The 22700-nt window shown below is 44.1% G+C and overlaps 1 protein-coding gene across 3 annotated transcripts in view; it reads left to right on the forward strand.

Moving 5' to 3' along the window:
• Positions 1-22700, forward strand: part of Kiaa1549l (KIAA1549 like) — a 250457-nt gene that overhangs the window by 149660 nt on the left and 78097 nt on the right. For all 3 annotated transcript variants that reach the window (XM_076844328.2, XM_076844329.2, XM_076844330.2), the window contains exons 3-9: positions 26-634; positions 2602-2717; positions 6472-6691; positions 7538-7671; positions 13415-13577; positions 14977-15036; positions 20212-20363. In XM_076844328.2, coding sequence (XP_076700443.2) covers positions 26-634; positions 2602-2717; positions 6472-6691; positions 7538-7671; positions 13415-13577; positions 14977-15036; positions 20212-20363 — 1454 coding nt within the window. The remainder of the gene's footprint in view (positions 1-25; positions 635-2601; positions 2718-6471; positions 6692-7537; positions 7672-13414; positions 13578-14976; positions 15037-20211; positions 20364-22700) is intronic.

Consider the following 22700-nt stretch of genomic DNA (forward strand, 5'->3'; position numbering starts at 1 on the left):
AGCTTTGCCTCTTCTCTCTTTACAGTGGACTCCTCGGTGTCATCCAAGGTGGAACCAACAGCAGCAGCAGCAGCAGCGGCCGCAGCCACATTGTTTCTGAGGAAGTCGAGTCCACAGGCACTGTCTGCGGCCCTGGTTGCCAAGGGCACCGGCAGCAGCGGCTTAACCAAGAGCAGTTCCACCACTGCTCTGGCTAAAAATGTCACCAACAAGGCAGCATCTGGCCCAAAGGCAACAGCAGGGGCGATCCATACAGCCCTCCCGTTCACGCCAACCTACATGTTTGCCAGAACAGCACACACCATGAGCACACACACAGCCATGCAGGGGGACACGGGTGCTGCCTCGGGCCTGTTGTCCACAACACACCTCCCCAGGAAGCCACAAGCCATGCACACAGGCCTCCCAAACCCCACCAAGCCAGAGACGCCAAGGGCATCCACCCCTCGCCCGCTGACGGTCACCGCAGCGTTGACCTCCATTACAGCATTAGTGAAGGCCACCCGCTTGCCCCCTTTGCAAGCAGAAAACACGGATGCTTCTCTCCCTGCTTGGTCCACTGCGGTGGTCACAACTGGCAAGACGGCGCCCAACCTGGAATGTCAGATGTCTGATAAACTCCTGGTGAAGACAGGTGAGAGGCCACTGTCCTTCCAGTTGGACTTGAAAGCCACAGCCCGGCCTCAGAGAGGTAGCAGGATTGTTTCTCTTTGAGATCAATGTTTCTCATCCAGGGTGACCTTGTCTTCCTTCCCTCAGGAGACATTTGGCCACATCTGGAGACATTTTCGGTTATCACACTTGGTGGGAGGGGCTGCTACTGGGCTCTAGTGGGATAGGGACCTGGGATATTGCTAAATACCCCACAATGCACTGGACAGCCCCAGACCAAAAAAAAAAAAAAAAAAAAAAGAATAATCCAGCCCAGAATATCAGTATGCTGAGGTTGAGAAACCTTGATCTTCAACAAGTGTCAAAGGAGGGGAGGAGCATGAGGTGACATGGATTCTAGTTCTAGGATCAGTCCTGACATGAGAGGCCCCTGGGAAACCACAGTGTTTCCCGTAGGTCTAAGAATGCCAACGTGCATCGTGTTTTGCCTGCAGAGTGCATCAGGGATGTCTCGCATGAATAAATGATGTGATTTGTTTAATACAAAGTCTTGGAAAGTGCTGCAGAATTCAGAAAAGCTTTTTGTCATGTTTTCTTAATCAGCAGATACAAAAAGCACAGCTACGGTTTACAAGGTGGGAGCCCCGGGTTTATTTTTCATGTTTAAGGGGGAGAGTTTCTTGAAAAAGCTCTGCAGGCAGCCCTAGAACCGTGGGCAAAGCGGGATGCTGTCTTTTTAGCCCCAGTTCCCCGTGGTAGCAGAGCAGCCCTCGAATGCACAGGGTGCTTTTAATAGTGCAGTAGTGTCTGCTATAAAAAGCATTAGACAAATTATTTGAGAGAGCATGCCAATGCTGAATGCTCGCATCCCGCCTTCCTCCTCGCCCCGCAAAGAATTAAATGAAATTATATCTTGAGACATATCCTTTTCTAAAATGGGAAATTGTGAAACTAGGCCTAGCAGAAAGTACAGTATCTCTTTCTGCTTCTTAATAAATGATCCCATCTGGTTTTCCGCTCCCCCTCCCCACGCTCTCCCACGCCTTCTCCTCTGAGGGGCAGCCTCCCACCCCCATGCCTCCTCTCCTCTCCCTTCCTTCCCTCCCCGCAGCCCCAGCCATGTCTAACCAGCCACCAGCTGCTTTCAGTTCTCCCTCCTGAAAAACCTCGTCTCTCATCCTGGTTCACACCACCACTTCCTGGGTTCACGCTGTCGTCCTCATTCACCAAAATTTCTGCAACACTAACCACATTCCTCTGTCTGCCTGCAGAACCCCACCCTCCAATCTGCTTTGGAGTCTACAGTCAAGGGAACCTTCTCAAATGCATTCCTTTGCTGAGAACTCCTCATTTTCTGTTGCCCTAAAATTTGCACACTGAAGTATTTCACTTCTGACCCCTGCACCTTTACACTTGGTACTGGGTGGGGGCAGTCCCTCCCCTCCCCTAGCTCACTCCTATTATCCTTTGAGACTCAGCCTAAGCATCAGTTCCCATGGAAACCTTCCCTGATCCCAGCCCCTTGTTCAACTCAGCGCTGGATGCTCCTCTCAGAAGCTCTAACAGCACCCTGGGCTTCCCTTCCAATAGCACTTGTCATATTCAATCACAGATGCCTCTTCCCCATCCTGTACCTCCATCCCTGTCTCCGTCCTTCCAGTTTCAGGGTTGTCTGGGGCTGCAGCATCCAGAGCAGGGCCCCGCCCCAGAGAGCCTGGCTTTCAAGGTCAGAGGCAACACAGGTCAGAAATGAAGTGCCACCAGCCAGCGTAATCTTTGTCTATCAGGGCCACACAAATGGCTAGGACCTTCTTTCCTTCAAACTTTAGCAGGACCAACATAGCCTCTGTCCCAGCCAATCCCCTCATTGGTGGGCCTTTGCTTCTCAGCTTTGCTCAGAATTTGTAGGAGATGGTGGCCAGAGGAGGGGAGGGCATGTTCACGATGTTGGGACCTTACTCTGATTACCATGCTTGTTTCCCCCCACAGTTCTCTTTATAACCCAAAGGAGAGGGCAGAGCATTGAGTCCTTGAAGCTCAATGTAGCCAGAGGGCTCACGCAGGCACTGCGGAAGGCTTTCCACCAGAACGACGTCTCTGCTCACGTAAGCTCCTCACTTTGCACCCAGCTAACCCGTCTCCACCTCCCTCAGGGGTCCAGGTATTGTTTAGATTGTCTTCATCCTCCCCCCCCACACCCACATTTTCCAGAAGTGGAATCTTTCTTCATTTTGGTAAATAGCTGTGGCTGGAGATGGGAAACTGAGACTAATTGCCTATGTTGATTTTTTTTTTTTTAAGCCTGGATATATTGTTTTAAACCGTTCCATTTTCCCATTGTGTAGGGAGAGCATTTAATATTGTCTGTATAATTTTCTAGAAACCATCCAATGCTTTTTCTTTTATCTTTCACACCATTTTAAATAGTGATTTATTTCTGGACATTTAAAAATCATTCTGACTTGTAAATTGAGTCCAACTTTGCTAAAATTGCCAGCAGCACACAGGGAAGTAAACATTTTCCCCCCCCTGAACACTTCAATGCCAAGTACTGTTTAACAACTGCTGGCTGATTTGGGTGGCATGTCCAAGTGATGGAAGCTTTGTTTTACACTCTTTTGGTTTGACTCCAAGTGTTAGAGCAGTAAATGTGATTGGCAGTCAGTGGACTCCCTTTTATACCACTTAGAAATATTGTTCCGGCTTCTTCCTTTGATGTTCTGATCTACAGCTGTGTTCAGCTCAGTGGCCCCCTCTCCGCCCACCACACCAAGGGCTAGCCATGGGTTTGGTACATAGTTTATGGGCCCTTGTCAGTCTCTCTTCTACAATTCTAAAGGAGAGAGAGAGAGAGAGAGAGGGGAAAGAGAGAAAGAAAGATGGACAGGAAGAGAAGGAGGGAGGGAGGGAGGGAAAAAGAAAGAAACAAGAGAAACATACTCCATGGGATGGTTGTGTGGTTTCTGCTCCAGAAATTTTACTTGACCATTGAAATGTGAATGTTCCCATTTAGTCACCTGATGAAGTTTTCAATAAACTTCAGCCGTTCTCCAACTACCCACACAGCTTTCGTCTTTTCTGCACCTCACCTCAGACCAAATTGGTTCACTTTAAGTTTATTTCTTTCAGTTCTTTAAATATATTTTTTGTTAGTTCTAATTGGTTATACATGATAGTAAAATGCATAACTTCTCATTCTTCTGTTTGTACGTGATGTAGAGTTAACAGAGGTTGTGTAATCATATATGCACACAGGGTAATAATGTCTGATTCATTCAACTATGATTCTTATCCCCATGCCCCTTCCCCTTCCTTTACTATCCCCTGTTTCATCCAAAACACCTCTATTCTCTCTCCCTTGTGAATTAGCATCCTCATATGAGAGAAAACATTTGGCCTTTGGTTCTTTGGAATTGGCTAATTTTGCTTAGCATGATATTCTCCAGTTCCATCCATTTACCAGCAAATGCCATAATTTCATTCTTATTTAAGGCTAAGTTCACTTCAAATTTTTTAAAAACTATTTGTAGTTGTAAATGAACACAATACCTTTTTGGTTTATGTATTTATTTTTACATGGTGCTGAGGATTGAACCCAGTGCTTCACATGTGCTAGGCAAGTGCAAGCTGAGCTACAACCCCATCCCTCACTTTAAACATTTTAAATGCATTTCTTTTGAAAGGATATTTGCTATTACCACCATACGTGGAAATAAGGATCATTTGCCACAAATAAAGATTGGGGTAAAAGTGAGAATCATGAGACCCAAACAGCTTGTTAAATCCAAGGCTGTTCTTCATGTCTCTTTGTCTGTTAAAGAGAAGAACTAGCAAGGGTCAGGGAGGTGTTGAAAGCAAATCGTTCCTGACCTGGCTTTGGCTTGTTCTTTGAGATAACTAGAAGGGTTGAAAGGGGAGCGGTTCTCTCACTGGGTGAGTTGACTGTCATTTCAGCTGTTTATGGTCTGCCATGAAGCTTCTCTTATTTCACCTACAATTATCTTTTTTTGTTTAATTTATTTATTTTAATTAAGTATATATGGCAGCAGAATGCATTTTTGATTCATTGTACACAACTGCAGCACAACTTTTCATTTCATTGGTGTACACAATGTAGCATCACACCATACGTGCAGTCATGCATGTACCTAGGATAATGATGTCCATCTCATTCTATCATCTTTTACACCATCTTTAGTAAAGAACCAATGATAATGCACCTTGGAGGGACCAAACCACACCCATCCTGTTGCAAAATCCATTACCTTGTTTTTTTTTTTTTTTTTTTGGAAAACACACATGACACTTTTTATTTTTATCTTTTTCTTTTTGTGGTGCTGGAGCTTGAACCCTGGATCTCATGCATGCCAGGCAAGCTCTCTACCACTGAGCCATGTCCCCCACTAGTCCCACATGACTCTTCTGGTGGATATGCAAGAATGAGGGGGAAAGCAGGCCTTGAAAACACCCTGACATGAGAGGTTCTGTTTTACAAGATGAAAAGAGTTCTGGAAATGGGTGGTGGTGCTGGGTACCTATTACATATGTTTTTAATACCATTGAACTGTACAGCTAAAAACAGTTAATAAGGTAGATGGTATGAGACATGTACTTTGCCACAGTAAAAAAAAAACAAAAAACTGGGGACACTCTGCAAGTGCCCATTAAGGAAAGGTCACATGAGCACACAGTGAGAAGGCAGCTGTCTGCAGAGTGGGAAGAAGAGTCCTCCCCAGAATCTTACCATGCTGGCCAACCCTGATCTCAGACTTCCAGCCCCCAGAACTATGAGATAATAAAATTCTTTTGTTTTTTTTTTAAAAAACACCAATCAACAAACAAACAAAAAACCCCATTGGGGATATAGTTCAGCAATAGAGTACTTGCACAAGGCCTTGGGTTCCATCACCAGCACCACCAAATAAATAAATAAATAAATAAATGGTGGAAAGAGTAGGTTATGAAGCAATATCTATAGTGCATGCATATATGTATATACATGCATATATTTATATGTGTGAAATATACATGTATTACTAGGGGGACTGAAAGGAAATAAACCTAGAAGTTGTTGTATAATTATATTACAGTGATGGTGGATATATTAGAGGCAATTGTTATTCTGTCTTCCAGAAATGCTGATTGTATAACAAGCATTATATTTATATATATAAAGAAAAAAAACACTCAGAACTCTTAATATAAACCTCAAAAAAGGAAAACAAAATAAGAATAAATTCTGAAGCCCCCAAATGTTCCTGTTGAGATAGAAAGAGCTCAGGTCATTGGGTGTTCCTTGACTCAGCTGTGAGACAAACTCTCTGTGACTTGTTCGTGCCCTGGCCTTCAACCAGTGTCCCAGCCAAAGACAGAGCCAAGTCTGAACAAGTCTTCTCTCTGCTTCTAGATTAAGGAATTTACTTTGTTTACTTCTTGACCCATCTCCTAAAGATGCCCCACTTAATTTATCATGTCTGCCTTTTAATTCTAACAAATGATGAGAAACATAATAAAACTGTTTTCCCCAGCATCCCATTTGCTGGAAATTTTGTCTGTCCACTATCTCTTCTCTTCCTTTCAGGTAATAATGAGTGCTCACAGGATTATACTGAGGCACTTCAAAATATACAAAAACAGATTTAATTCAGTCCCATAGATTTGATATAAATTTTATTTTGTTGCATTGTCATATTTCTGCTTTAATCCATGCATGATGTACAAGATGGTTAGAATGTTTGTGGAAGGAGAAAATCCTATTCCCCTGCCTTGCTAAGTAACAGTTGTGGTTCTCAGAAGCACTAAGAACTTACAGTACTTCGGAAATAAACAGTGAGTTCTGGGGGTCCATTTGTTTTGTAGGTGGACATTCTGGAACATTCTCACAACATCACAGTTGGTTATTATGCTACCAAAGGAAGGTTGGTATACTTGCCTGCTGTTGTGATAGAAATGCTGGGTGTTTATGGAGTCAGCAACGTCACTGCAGATCTGAAGCAACATACCCCAAACTTACAGTCTGTGGCCGTCCTTGCCTCCTCATGGAAACCCCAGCCTGCAGGCTACTTCCAGCTGAAAACAGGCAAGTAACTCAGAAGGAAAGGATTCCTATGCAGTCTAAGATCAGGGGTGGTACAATGAGTGGATACCTGTCTAAAAACTCCATTGCCGCCTGCTCTGCCATCTTTTAAAGTCCCTGTGTACCTTCTTTAAAGTGTCCTGCTAATCAAATGTTCAAGTGCCCTTCTCATCAGCCTAAACTTTTCTAATCTGAGTTTATTAGAAATGTCCCATATTAGGAGCTTTTCTTCCCAACTTATGATTAGTACATATGAGCACTGAGTACCATATTGCTTTTTTTTTCCCTGTATTACCAGTGGACACCAATAAAAGTTGAGTCTCCATAAAATCTGTAGTTTGGAGCTGTAGATCCCAAATATCACTGAATCAGAATCTCTGAGCTTAGACCTTGGATTCTTTCTTTCTTTCAAGCTCCCTGGTGATTTCTGATTTGCAACATTTGTAAACCACAAGAGTGGAGAAACCATTGAAATGGAAACAATCAACTTAGTAATGGAGGTCGATTGATTTTTTTTTCTGTCCCTTCAAAGAAATAGAAGTCATGATCTCTCTTAGGTTATTATTTGTTGGTCTTTGAGCAGATGTGTGTATATTCTATCCAAATAAAATCACAACGTCTTTTGCATTGGAGGGATTCTCAGGTTAGATCATGCTTTAAATTTGTTCTTTGTTACAAATCACTTTCAAAATCAAACCTTGTCTGGTCTAACCGTTTATTTGCCTAATTTCTCTAACCTGAAATCATACTGTTTTAGATGATGGTTGCTACTAGGAGCTATTAGGTATCCACTCAGAGGAACTGAGATGTAAAGCTTTGGTGAGTGCTGATTTCTCATTCTCATTCTAGTGCTACAGTTTGTGAGCCAGTCAGATAACATACATTCCTGCAAGTTTGCTCAGACCATGGAGCAGCGGCTGCAGAAGGCATTCCAGGATGCTGAGAGGAAGGTCCTGAATACCAAAAGCAACCTGATGGTTCAGGTAGGGAGGAGGGGTTTTAGGCTGTGTAGTTGACAATCAAAATGCAAATGTTGGTAAGAAATGACTTGGGTCCCCCATTTCAGAGCAGTCTTGTGTAAGTGTAACTTGCTACTTGGACAGATGATGTAGACAGTCAAGGGATGGGTGAGGCTGTCTAGGGTCTGGCCATGACAGGAGGGATGCTGTGTCACTGAGTACCTGCTGTGCTTTAAGGGTTTTATATTAATTTTCTCATGTGATGCTTCCTTGAGTCTTTCTAATACACTTACTATTTTAAAAAAATCAAACTAGAGTCTACTATGTAAAATGTACCAAATGTCTCATGTGAAATGAATCCATTTCAAATAGCTAACTCATCAAAGATTTGCCTGTTCTGTGATTTACATTGGATTGTACTCCTGATAGCCACGTGAACAATCCTCTCTCTCTCTCTCTCTCTCTCTCTCTCTCTCATACACACACACACACATACACACACACACACACACACACACACACACACACACACACTCATTTTGTATTGAGGGCTTACAATATGTTGGGAACCATGGTGGGTTTTACAAATATTTTGCTACAAAATACTCAATACATCTTTCTGAGCTATCCTTACCCTCATTTTATATGACAGGGAACTAAGAGAGAGGTTATGAACCTTCCAGAAAGTCATATAGTTGGAAAAGAATGGAACAAAAACTTGAGCCAAAAGATCATCCTCTTATCTACTAAGCTGTACCAGCGTCTCTGCAATATGGCAATGAGGGCCTCCACAAAAGTTTTTGCAAACACATGAATTTTTTCCCAGGGAAATCCCCCTTCTGGTAACCATGTATTTCAGCTTCCTGGATAACAGTGCACAAACCACTGACATCCTTTCTCAGATCCAGTTTCTTCAATTACATAGATATCATCCCACTAAGGACAGATGCTTTTTAATGATATTCATCCACCCCCCAAATTTCTCTAATTAACTCTACTGTTCAATGTCTCTGTTTTGACTACTGACTAAAGCCTTTGCAATTAGACCCAGAGCTTTTGAAATTGACATTTAGCATAAGTGAATTATCAGCAAAACCAATATGATGTAGAAAGCATACAATTTAATTTGAGTGAGCAGCTTTCTTTTTCTAGTTTCATCCAAAGTGTATAGGGAAGTGTCTCATTATGATTTAGTTCATATTAGACTAGGATCTAAAAATATGTCAGAGACTTAAGATTTATGTAAGGAGTGTGACTCAGCTGTCTTGTGGGGATGCTTTTTCTTTCTGATTGGATTTGTGATTCTCACAGGTGCATGAGCCTAGTTAGATCTTGGCAGCAGAGCATACTTTAATTGTATTCAGGAAGCACAGACTTATTGAGTGCTTGCTATTTATCAATCACTGGGAGGGACACCAAGATAAATAAGCTGCCCTTGGCCTTAAGAAGCCTCTCTTGTTTTGTTAGGTGCTAATTATGCACCATTAGATGAAATTTTGTCAACCAACTAACAAAGCTTCCTTGGAAAAGACTACAACAGTGATTTGAACATTGCATCTAATAGATTTTAGATGCTCTTGAACATTTTGAAAGCTATTGAAATTAATGGATAATCAAATCAATCATTTTATTAACTATTTTGCTTTTTGCCTTGGATGAGAGGTAACCCAGAACCAAATCTGTTGTATAACTTCAGCAGCCCTTTTGTCCCTATGTCACACATAGATAACTACATGCTAACCACATCTCTGTCTTTTTATCTGTTTTTCTAGGATGTGCTTCTGTAATGAATAACTTTCCATTTTATTGTATTAAATAAAATGTGCAAGGTACCTTGAATCTTTTATGGAATATGATCATGTAAATATTTAATTAAGAATCACTGAAAAGATGACTTTTAAATTTTGTCTAGCTTTGGTATTATGGGCTAGATTGCAGTTGATTCAATTACGACTGCTTTGTTTGTGACAGAATCCAAGCTTATAAGGCAAAAAAAAAAAAAAAAAAAAAAAGAGGAAGCAATTAGCTCACACAGCTGAAAAGTTCACAGCTTAATTACTTTGGGCACAACTAAATCCAGGTGCTGCAGTGATTTCTTCATGATGCTCTCTCTTCATCTCTTGGCTTGTTTTTCTCTGGTACTGTCTGGTGGCCTCTGGCGCCTCATCCTTACTGCTTATAGTCCTGTGGTATCAAAGTACCATTTTTGGTGTCATTTCAGTCAAAACCCTGGGACTGGTTCTCCTTGGATCCACTGTGTTCATTTCTGAATCCATGACTGTGGCCAAGGAGATGAAATGTCCCAATCATCCAGGCCTAGCTCAGATGCCCACTCCTGGAGCCTGGGTGGGGCAGCCCCATCCAAAGCACATGGACAGAGAGGACAGGAGAGGTGGTTCCCAAAGGGTATTGTGGTGCTGTCCTAGAAGAAGGGAGAATGGGTGCTGGGCAGCCAGAACAACAGCTCTCAGCTCCATCAGCCTGAAGGACTAATTAGCTAAATGAATTGTTGTGTGAGTGAGTGAGAAGTCAGAGACCAGGTCAGGAGCTACAGGCACCTGAGAGTAAAGACGTGATAGGAAAGTGTCCCCTGCAAGAGCTGCTTCTATTGAAGGACAGGCATGACTCTCAGGGACCAGTGCTGTGGCTTTGGTCTCAGACCTATGGACCTCTTATTTTTGGAGCTTGTGTAGCTACCAAGAATGGTCACAGTTTTCTTGGTTATAAAAAGTGAGTGTATTAAAGAAGATCAAATAAATGGAAAGGCATCCTATGTTCATGGATTGGGAAAGTAAAAATTGATGTCAGTATTACCCAGGGGGATCTATAGATTTAATGTAATCCCTATCAAAATCCCAGTGATCTTTTATTTGCAGAAATAGAGAAACCCATCCTAAAATTCAAGTGGAATTTCGAGAGACCTTGAATAGCCAAAGGAATCTTCAAAGAGGATAAAGTTTGGAGGTTTCACAACTTCTGATTTCAAAACAGAAATCAAAAAGCTATGCTACTCCAAAAAAAACATGGTTCCAGCATAGAGACAAACAGAGACCAACAGAATAAAGCAGAGCTCAGAAATTAATCCTCTTGTATATGCTCAAATTATCATTGACAAGGGTGCCAGGACTATTCAGTGGGAGAAAGGTTAGTCTTTTCAACAAGTTGGGAAAACTGGATTTCCACATGCAAAGGTATGAAGCTGGATCCTAACCTATCATCTCCTCAAATTGACTCAAAGTGGATCAAAGACCTCACTAGAAAACCTAAAACTGTAGGACTCAGAGGAAAAACTTCATGACACTATATTTGGCAATTTGTTGGATATGTCATCAAAAGCACAGGCAACAAGAGAAACAATAAATAAATCAGACTTCATCAGTTAAAAACTTTGTCTATCAAAAGACACTACCTACAGAGTGAAAAGAGAACCCACAGAATAGGTAAAAATATTTGCAAATCATATATCTGATAAGTGGTTAATATCCAGGACATGTAAGCATGTAAAGAACTCCAACAACCCGACAATAAAAAACCCAAACAATTCAATTAGAAATGGAGAAAGAACTTGAATAGATATTTCTCCAAAAAAAGATATATAGATAGCCAGTAAGCACTTAAGAAGATGGCCCGCCTCATTAATCATTAAAGAAATGTAAAGCAAAACCATGAGCTTCTCTTCACATTGATTAGGATGATCATTCTAAAAAACAAGAAAATACTACATGTTGGTGAGGATGGGGAGAAATTGGACCCCTTGTGCATTGCTAGTGAAAATGTACATAGGGTACAGCCACTGTGGAAAACCAAATGGTGAATTCTTTAAAAATTAGACATAGTATTGTCTTATGATCCAGAAAGCCCATTGCTGCATGTATGTATCAAAAAGAATTGACAGCAGGGAATCAAATAGTTGTTTGTACACCTGTATTCATAGCAGCATTGTTCACAACAGCCAAAAGGTAGAAGCAACACAGGTGTCCATCAAGAGCTGAATGGATAAATTCTTTTACTTTTTGGTACCTTGGACAGAGGCCTGAATACTTGGGGTCGATAAGCCACATTCTAGCCACATAAAAAAGATTTATCTTTTTCTTTTCTTTTGGTACTGGGCACTGAACTCAGGGCCACTCAACCACTGAGCCACATCCCCAGCCCTATTTTATATTTTATTTAGAAACAGGGTCTCACTGAGTTGTTTAGTGCCTCGCTTTTTTTGCTGAGGCTGACTCTGAACTCATGATCCTCCTGCCTCAGCCTACCGTGCCCACCACGTCTCCTCAATTGATCTTTAATTGTGGGAATATGGCTCTGGGTTAGAGAATTGAAAGAGAACTTCAAGTGTGGGGAAAAGTGGGAGGCAAAGTGGAGAAACTCATCTCAGCAGCCTTCTTCAGGGTCAAGTTTGAGAGAGATGTTGTCTTAGCACAAAGGTTTTAGAAAGTCCAGGTATCAATCGGCCCGCTGGCCGTGGGGACAGGACAAACTCAGGTGAGGTGATCTGAGGCAAGTTTAGTAGATGGCATCCTTTTCTGGATGTGAGAGCAAGGACTGCGCAGTACCCTAGGCTCTAACTGTTGGGCCCTGAGGGCACGAGGAGGGGCAGCAGCAACAGCGGATTGATGGGCACCCTGGTTTCCCTTGCTGCCCTCTCTGGCATATCTACCCAAGCCCCCATTAGCTGAAGCCAGCAGGCACAGGAGCCCATGAGGTGGTCCACAAGGGTCTGCCCTGGGGACATGAGCAGGACAGACGGGTGGGTGGCAAAAATGGCTCTGGAGGGGGAGGGACTGCACAGAACCCAGCAAACAATGTCTCAGCGAGTCGAATGACTTCCCCTGCGTGTGTTTTTCAAATCTCATCTGGAGATATTTTTGTCCATACATTGACCTAGAAAAGTTCATTTTCCAGCAACCAAAAAACTGAATTGGACAAAATATGAAAAGAAAACCATGCCATCTCAGGATTTTAAAAATGTTCGATATTGAATTAGTAGATCACAAGGAGATGTAATTGCTCTCAATTCTGAATCAAGTCTGTTGTGCCATGATAACGTTGGTGATCTGCTCTGTAACACCGTACCTTCCTGGTCCTTTCAGACTTTAAACTCTGCAAATGTGGCTCCAGCTTTGCCTGTCTGAGCAGTTGTGTCTTCCTTATATTTAACAATTCTTATTGTCTGCTTTATTTTTTTTTAAGAGAGAGAGAGAGAATTTTTAATATTTATTTTTTAGTTTTCGGCAGACACAACATCTTTGTTTGTATGTGGTGCTGAGGATCGAACCCGGGCCGCACGCATGCCAGGCGAGCGTGCTACCACTTGAGCCACATCCCCAGCCCCATCGTCTACTTTATATTTCCAGAATCATAAAAGTCAATTTCTCATAAATGAGACAAATTAGCCCCCAGGAAAGATAACCACACTCGTTAAGGGTCTGAAGTCAGATTTCCTGGGTTTGAATCTTGACTTAGTCACTTTTGAGCTGTGGGACCCCGGGCAAATCCCTCGGCCATTCTGGGCCTCGGTTTCCTCATCTGTAAGGTTGTGGCGAGGATGAAAGGAACCGATGCTCCCTCAGCGCAATGCCCGGCGTGCAGCCAGCAATCACTGTCGATGACGGTCGTTATTCTTGTCTCTTCTTGCTGTTTTCCCTCCGTCCTCTCATTCCTACCCTGACCTTCTGCTTAAACTCCCCCTCCATGGCCTCCTGGAAACAGACCCTCATCTTATCTGCACGTCTCCCTCCCCTTTCCTCCTGTGTCAATTCAGATTGTGAGCACGTCCAACGCCTCTCAGGCCGTCACCTTGGTGTACGTTGTGGGCAATCAGAGCACATTCCTCAATGGCACTGTGGCCAGCAGTCTCCTGAGCCAGCTCTCCGCCGAGCTGGTGGGATTCTACCTCACCTACCCGCCGCTCACCATCGCTGAACGTGAGTACATCACGTCGCCTCCAGGGGCCCTGTTCTTCCCTGAAGCCTTTCTCCGTTCCTCAAACCTCTCTTGTGCTAGACCACATGCTACCCTTACTGTCATAAAATAACCACCCAAACGTGCAATAAGTGGAGTCTGAATTGATGAAAAGTATGTTGCACAACTCTCTTGTTTCTCTGAATTTTCACAACCATCCTACAAGGCCAGTGGAAAATTAGAAGAAGAAACTGAAGTTCCAAGAAGTCTCACAAGATACCTACTCTCCCATAGCTGGTGAGAGCTGTCACCTGGGTTTGAACCCTGGCAGTCTGCCTTCTGACTTTATCGTACTGCCTGCAAGGGCAGCTGTCCTTGAGCAAACTAGGTTTCTAGGCATTTCTCCCACTTCTGCCATTAACAAATGTTCCCGGAACTTCAGGCCCTGCCCTGGCTATAGATATCATAATGCAGCCCACTTGTAGTCAATGTTGTGACTTGATGAAATCCCCATAGTCTGTGGCCTCACCTCCCTGAATTCTTCAGTTACGTAATCCTCATTACCATGCAGCAGGCATCAACAACAATGCAGCCTACATTCTGTACCAGAACACTTACTCAGGAGTCAAAGGAAATAAAGGTTTGTTTTCCTAAATTTAAATCACTCTTACGTTTCACAGGGTCAGTGGGCAAGTTTTTCGGTAAACACATAAATTGTTTCATAAGTTCTTTCTACTGTTGTCTCTGAGGCTATAAATAAATGAGATAATGTGTAGGTGATGTACTTAGCACATAGTAGCCACTGAGATTAGTTTTGAATATTTAATATATATTTGGTGAGCTTCTGCAAGCTTCCATGTGGTGAGGAAAGATGCATTTTATGGGAAAAGATGATGTAAAAGATGACATTCTGTCACATGGAAGCATGTGCAAATTTGCTTTCTCTCATTCTTTTTATATTCTCATAAAACCACAGCTAAGATTTATTGAGCATGAACTGTATACCAGACACTGTACTGATTCTTTTCCACCTGTTGACTCTGATAGTCATGATACTGGTAACATAGCAGGAGAACTTTTGTTACAAGCATTTGGCTACAATGTAAGTTCTTGGCATTGAAAAAAATCCATTCAAGATATAACAGTTCCTGATGACTTTGTTGATGGCTGGATGGTTTTTAAAGAGCAAACACCAGCTAACACAGGTGGCAGCTGCCGCTCTTGATAATGAAGACTTTCCATTGGAGAAGGTTTGGATGGAAAACTGAAAGAGCAGAAACTCAACAAGCCCTAAACACTTTTTATAGGAAAGTTCACCTTTAACGGAGACTTTTCATTTTCTGAACAGTAAGTCAGTTCTCTGTTTTATATTTACATGTAAAACCTATAAAAGTACTTCAGTGTGTTTCTTGTTTGTTTTAGCACTGGAATATCCCAACCTTGATACATCAGAAACAACTAGAGACTACTGGGTGATTACAGGTAATCTCTCATTCTGTTCCTCCCCCTCTTCATGCTGTGGGGGTTGGTTTGTTTGATTTTTTTTTTTTTTCAGTGAAAGGATTGGTCTTTTTTTTGGTCCTGTCTTATATGTCAAGGAGTTATTTCTCCAGGACCAGAAGTGTGTGGAAACAAGCCAAGGAAAGCCCGCACACTGATGGTGGTTATTGAACATTTTAAAACTGTTACCTTGGAAGCCCCCCTCCATCCCCAGTGCTTCCTCTTTGCAAAAACTCCACCTATCAGAAGTTACTCTGTGGATGTCTAGGACACGTCCTTGTGGATGGCCTTGTGTGTACAGATGGTAGTTCTTTCTGCACTGCCTTGTAAAAACTAAAGTAAAATCAGAGGAGGGCTGGATGCTCCTCCTGCCCAGTGGGAGTCCCACCCCACACCCGTCCTGGCACACTCTGACAGTGAGGGCGGGTGGAAGCACCAGGATGTTTGGGTGGTGTGTCCTTTTTTTTTTTTTTTTTTTTAACCTTGACATTTTGCAGCTGAACTTTATGAAACAGCCAAAATGTTCCATTTATGTTTTTCAAAAGCCAGACAGTGCCTTCTGAAAATGAGGGAAACAAGAATTGAGAGCAAAGGGAGAGAGCAGATGTTTGTAGGAGGTAGAGTGACCAGCCCAGTCATCCACGGGAGAAGTGTGGAGAGAAGAATCTGGGTGTGCCGCGGCTGCCACGGCAAAGCACCGCAGGCTGGGGGCTTAGACAGCAGGAGTTTGCCGTCTCACAGTTCTGTGGGCTCCAAGTCTGAGATCGGTGTTGGCAGCCTTGGTTTTCCCTCTGCCGGTGACCTAATTTCCTCTTCATATAAGGACACCAGACATGTTGGGTTAGGGCCCACCCTCATGACCTCATTTTAACCTCATTACCTCTTTAAAGACTTTCTCTCCAGGTGCAGTTGCATTCTGAGGTACCTGGGGTTTGGACTTCAACGTGTGAATTTGGGGAACACAGTTCAGCCCATTTCAAGGAGGGGAGAATTTCCTACAAGGCTTGGAAGCCACGTCTGGGGAAGGAGGCTGGTCTCAAACGTCCCATGCATACTATTGTCCCACACTAGCTGCAGTTGGGCTGTGCCTAAAATACCAGCTAAGGGGCACCTGTCCCTGCTAGATGTGGCCTACTCAAGACCTCTTCTAAACTTCAGAAAATTCTCCCCACCACGCACACAGAGCCTTCAATATACAGATTATTTCACCTGGTAAAATAGAAGGCAAACTAAAAAGACATGTTTTAAAGAAAATTAAAAACCCACCCATCAGGGTTTATGCCCATGAGAGAGACAGTGCTAACCCAGCGACACAGTTTTGGAACCAGGAGGTTATGTAACATTTGCAAAACTGTGTTTCCTCCTCAAGGAATGGTGCCTTTTCATTGACAGCTATTTCCCCCTTCTCTGAACTTGAAGGTTTGCCTTGCAGCCACTCTTGAACTCGGCCTGTCCTTGACAGCCACCTGCATCACCCTTTCCTCCTCTCACTGTGTTTGCTCTGCCTTGATTTGAGTGCCATAACATTAAGAGGAAGCCCCCCCCCCCAGTGTCCTGCCTCCAGGGCTCTCCTGGGTCATCCCCCTGCCCGCCCACTATGCGACGACCCTCTTTCCTTTTTGCTATTTTTGCAGTTGGTGATCAGAATAGAGCTGCCACTATCACTGTGTTTGGGGCTGGTTGGATCCGTTGGTTTGTGCTTGGGAGGGGCTGGAGCTTGGTTTCAGCCTGGCCTTCTGCCTCTCCTTCCACCCAGGACCACTTTCTGAATACCTGGGTGGTCACCTCCAATCTGCGCATCACCAACAGAAGGGGTAAGGAGACAGGGAGCTGAGAGATGAAAGGACTTTTTAGCTTTTCCTCCAGGGCATTAGAGGTGCCGTGTCTTCCACTGATGCTAATAGCTGCAACTCCCCTTTCTGTTATTTATACTTTAAAACCCTGACATGTTTTCCAGCTAAACTTATATTGAATATGTCTTTGCACACTGTATACTTCTCTCCCAGAGGGTGAATCCCTCCTTGATGGAAAGTCATTGGCTTAGGATGACCCTACAGTTCCTTTACAGAGAACACGGGGGCTACTCTGCCCTCCAGGGACCCAAGTTAGGCAAAATAGAAAAATCCAGCTCGATATTGCTACCTAACAGAGGTAAGATCCCATCTCAGGCTGATTCATCTCTTTAATGCACTCCAGAAACAAAATGAACAAGACCCAGGAAGGGATGGATCAGTTCTCCATTTCTGCTCTTAGTTACCCTGGTGTGTCCTTAAGCAAGTCAGTCAGGCCCTCTGTGCTGCACACTCTCTCCTTGAGGATGAGGGAGAGGTCTCAGCCGAGCATGAAGAATCTTTGTTCAACCACAAATAAAACAATTCATCTTGAGCACAGGAGGCTGAACTGGGCCTGGTTGTGTGAATCTTAGAGCCTGGTGTGATTATAAATAAAGGAGTAAGAGAACAGTGATGTGAAAGTCATGGAATTCCCTGGATGGGGTTCCTTTGAACATAGCGAGGGACCTGTCTTCCTGCCCTGAGTCAGTGGTGGGGGCTGAGGTGGGTGGCCAGGGGTCTGTCAGAGGTGCTGAGGTAGGTGACCGAGCTTTTGTGTCACCCTGAGAAAGGTGGGCGCACCTCCCTTACCACTGCCCACAGGGTGGATGGAGAGGCCCAGAGGCCCCAGGCCTGCCGTACTCTTCAGGGGAAGGGAGAGGAGCCACATAGTTCCAGTCTTCTCACTTCATTTCTTCCTGTAGTGATGAGAAGGGGCCCATTGTGGCAAAGGCAATAGCTACCATTTATTCACACGCAGGCAAGTGCTAAGGCACTGCGTTAGAAGAATCATCTGCTCTTCACAAAGAGTCAATCATAAGGTGTTCAGATGAGGAACTAAGGCCCAGGGGAACCAAGTGACATACCCAAGAACACTCAGGAAGGGGGAGCCAGGACTCAAACTCAAGCCTCTGCCTGCAACTCCTCAGCCCTCCCCAGCTGCTCCCCCAAGAAGAACCTGTTCTTTTTTAGGGGAGCTGGAATGAACCATGTGGGAACTGTCCAGGTGTTGACTCCTGTACCTCTGCAGGTGGCTCCCACAGCCTCCTGCACTCCTTAGAGGCATTTTCAATTTTTTAGTATAAAATAACTATTTTAACCTCTTTAAGTGTATAATTCAGTGGCATAAGAAATATTCCGTATTGAACAGACATCACAGTATCCATTTCTCGGACTTTGTCATCACCTTGGGGTCTTCGACTATTGCCTTTATTTAATGTCTGCCTTTGAGTCTTGGCTGAAAGTTCCATAAATAATCCAAAAGGGGTCCCCTCTCTCACTCTCATCCACTGATCAAGGGAGGCCAACGTAGGAGTAAGACTCCAGCAGTTTGATCTGTGATTTTACCAGATGAACTATCTTTGAACCAGAAAGTTCCCATCCCCCAGGTAGGAAGCACCCAAGGAATCCTGAGAGTCCTTTGGGGGCCCTCAATCACACAGCGTAGCAGTTTTGCCTGTGCAGAAATTCAGCTGACAGATGAGCTGGAGTCTCTCTCGAACAAGGGCCCTAAAAGAGAGCTGCTGTGCACCCTCGGGCAGGGGGGGGGGATTATTTGGCATCTATGGCTTCAAAGAAGTAATTTTGGAGACCTAGAGGCGGGTTTATTTCTCTCTTGATCCCTTGCAGCTTCACGCTCTGCGTCTTGTTATTGTGTGTGTTGTTGTGGTTGACTGTGTTGTCTGGCCCCGTGTAGGATGTGATCCTTGGGGTGGCCCCTGGCAGCATCCTGCTGTCCTGGGTGCCATAATGACAGCACCCTTTTTATATACAAGCTATTTCCGTACCTTGGTGGACGGGCGGTGTTAACCATGCTCGACCACACTGTGGTCAAATGAACTCTGTTAAACGAAGCTCTTCTGTTACATTCCCAGCCCTTGTCAGTTTTGGCCTCTTTAAGAAAGTGATCGTATTTTTAGTACTTAGAAGTCTTGGTGTGACTGTTTGAAGGCCTCAATAGCTCATCTGAGGTGAAGTGTGCTTCCAAAGGGACATGGAGCAAAGACTAGACTGGGGAAGTGGCCTCAGCAGTCCTAGAATGGCTTAGTGTTAATTTTTTAATGACTTTATTAATTAATTAATTAATTAATTAATTAATTTTTATGTGATGCTGAGGTTGGAACCCAGTGCCTCAAACGTGCTAGGCAAGTGCTCTACCGCTGAGCCACAACCCCAGCCCCAGCCCTAGTGCTTATTAACGCCCCCTCCATGTACTACCCATGACCTGGAACTCCCCTGTCAACACCTACATGTTGATTATAGATACTGAGTATTACCAAAACCTAGCCATGGACGAAGGAACCCACCTTAAAAAAAAAAATCCTATTTTTTTAAACCTCAGAGTCCACTAGGAATATGTTCACTGGAAATGTACACTTTTTTATTCCATTTTTAAAGAGAAAAACTTGGACCCAGAGATGGCCGGTGGCTTGTCAAGGGTCCCACAACTGGCGAGAGCCAGTGTAGAGAGTTTTTTCTTTCCATTAAGCTGTCCTATTCTTTAGCTGGGAGAGGACCTGGGAGACTAGGTAGCTAGAGGGGCGGGCATCAACAAGACTCTGCAGGAGAGAGAGAGATGGGGATGCTGAATGTGCGGTTTGCCCAGATGTAAGGGGCTGAGTTGCAGGATGGAGTTGAGATTCCTCAGCAAAGCTGTTGAGAGAGAAAACATCAAGGTAGCCCTGAGCCAGGGCTTCTGAGTAGGAACCAGCCCCCAACCCCAAGTCGCTGACCTGCAGATCTGATGTGTTCCCATATGGACTCTTAGCAACACAAGTCATCTTAAATGAAGTCTGGGTTTGACAGAGCCCTGTAAGAGAGGTCACTGCTCCTGGAGGAAAGAGCCCAGGATTTAGAGTCAGGCAGGCTTGGGTTTAAACCCCGGCTCTGCTAGTTACAAGCTGTGTGGACTTAGATAAGTCAATTAAATTTTTCAACATCTATAAGAGGTGGACTGTGATTCCTAACTCCTGGGCTGCTGTGAGGGTGAAGTGAGGTAAGGATGAGATAGAGCAGAGTGACCCTTAGGGCTGTCTAGGGCAGATGGTGGTCCCCGGTCAGCAGGGCGTCTGTCCTCTGAGCACCCCTCTGCCTTCTGCCTCCACAGTGCTGCAGGGCGTGGACAACTCGCTGGTGGGCCTCTACAACCAGAGTTTTGCCCGGGTTATGGAGCAACGCCTGGCCCAGCTCTTCATGATGTCCCAGCAACAAGGCCGGCGATTTAAACGGGCTACCACCCTGGGAAGCTACACTGTGCAGGTAGGTGTGGGAGAACTGTGAGGGACTGTGCTTCCTGGGCTGTACAGGGGACATCCACGCTGCCACCAGCTGAGCCATTTACTCTGAGGTTTGGGGGAGTTGAGGCTCATAAACATCCTCCTACATTGTCAAATAGCTAGCTTATGAGGGAAGGAGATCTCAGAACAAAGTCTGCATACATGGAGATATTTCTGAAATGAAGTTTCATCGTCTATATTAGTCAATTAAAAAATAGAACCCACCAAACTTACAGTGAAGACTTGAACACAGAGTGATTTAGGCAAGAGATGGAGCAGGCTCTAGGTTGCTCTCACACCCTCTTACCATCAGTAAGTATGCCTGCTGGAATTTCAACAGCCCGCCGCAGAACTTCACTGCAGGGATGCACTTGGGATGCTGGAACCCGCCTGCCCAGGCCATGATGGCTGAAGTGCGTGGGAATTAGACAGTGGTGGCAGTACACATACCCCAGCTCCCTCACCTCCTAGCGAGGGGAATTCTGAAATGTTTCTTTAAGAACATTTCCAGAGTTTTCCCACAGAAGAAAGCTTTAGTCACCCACTGTGTCACGGACTCTTTTCCCCCTCCTGTCAGTTTCCTGCACCTCTCAGGTAAACTAAGAGCATGAAACTCCTCTGTGGGGTCTGTTCAAGGCAGTAGCCATGCCCAAGGGCAATGTTTCTAAGCCTCCCTAGATACCCAGTTCCCATAAGAGTGGGAGTGTCTCTAGCATATTCTAACCAATCCACATATCTTGAATACTACTGACTTCACCAATGAGAACCCATTTCTAGCATCTGTTATGCTAATTAACTAAAATTATTATGCTGAGCGTGATATCAAATTATAGAAGTGCCTCTATACGTGGGCCTCCCTAATTGGAATCTAGCAGGCTTGCCCCGGGCAGGTGACCTCCTGATTGATAATTGACCTCATCTAGCCCACTTGCCTAGTGTCACACAATGAGGAAAATCTTGAAGGAAATTGCAGACACCGTCACAGTCCGCCTGCAGATCACATCCCTTGCAAGCATAAAAGTTAAGCAACCCATCTTCTCTCCCTGCGTGAGTCAGCATCATGCCCCTGACACCACGCCACGTCCCCTTATTCACAGTTGGGAATCTGGCCCCTTGTCTTATTGGTTGCTGCTTTGATTCTGAAAAATCTCTGTGGTCTGTGACGACCTCATCACAAAGTAAAGGGACAGTTAATTTCACGTGCTGGGTTTGTGATTTTCCCTCTGTAGGTTCCATAGAATAAGCCCTATAATCCACACTTCTCCAGATGGCAGACAGGAGGTCGGATGTCTGTGCAGGGGGATTTGTATCAGCCAAAGGGGGAGAAAAGGACCACACAACAGTCCTGGTGTCGTTTGTAATCCTGAGAAACCTAACCCATTCTGCATGTCTAGAAGGGCTCCAGAGGTGTTTTCTCTCACTTTTCTCAAGTGCCCAAAGCCCTTGGTCCTGTAGCTGCCCACGAAGTCAGTGTGAGGCAAGTAGGGGTTTGTTTCTGCAGATCCTCTGACATCACCCCTAAACCCTAGGTAGAAGAAATTGAGTGTCGTTCGTAGATATCTGAATGATCATTCACCTCCACGTGGTTGCACTAACTTCTCCACCTATCGGGAAAGGAAAAGCATGCCCAAGTTTCTCTCCCAGCATTTACTCTAAGTTGCTTCAATCATCCAACTTAGAGGCCTTTCTTCTGTACTCAGAGAATTTTAAAAGATGACCTTCCTTCATGAACATGGAGATTTAGATATCTAGAATTTAAAGGTATTCCTCTAGTTCATATATTGGGAAAATTGGATCCTAAGAAGAAACCATATAACCTGTAAACACTTTTAAATGTTTGACTCCATCTATAATCAAAGTCATGCAGGCCTTAACTACCATTTAGATGTCATTCTTATCTACCAAAGGTTAGTAAAATGTCCTATCCAGCATGGGTGAGGACACAGTGACACAGGCACTTCCACACAGAGAAACTGGCATGAAATTTCTGGAGGCAAGTGAGTCACAGACTTCTAGATGTCTTTAGCTAACTCCCAGAAATTTATCTCAAGAAGGTAAAGGTGAACACAAAGACAAAAAAGTGAGGGCAATGTTTTCCAGGAAGTATCTAGAAAATAGTTCTGTAAGCTAAATGGAGGCAGAGGGGCTTGTTAGCCAGATTGGTTTGAGCAACACTGCAAGACTGCATCTTATAACTCCTTCTTGAAGATTCCCAAACTATATTTGCATTCCCAAACTCTTAAAAAAAGGGGGGGGGAATCTCTTTAATCTCCTTAATTCTGTTCAACATACTGATTTCCAAATTTAAAGTGTCAGTAAA

This window comes from Callospermophilus lateralis, chromosome 2, assembly GCF_048772815.1.
Source record: "Callospermophilus lateralis isolate mCalLat2 chromosome 2, mCalLat2.hap1, whole genome shotgun sequence".
Taxonomy (NCBI): Eukaryota; Metazoa; Chordata; class Mammalia; order Rodentia; family Sciuridae; genus Callospermophilus; species Callospermophilus lateralis.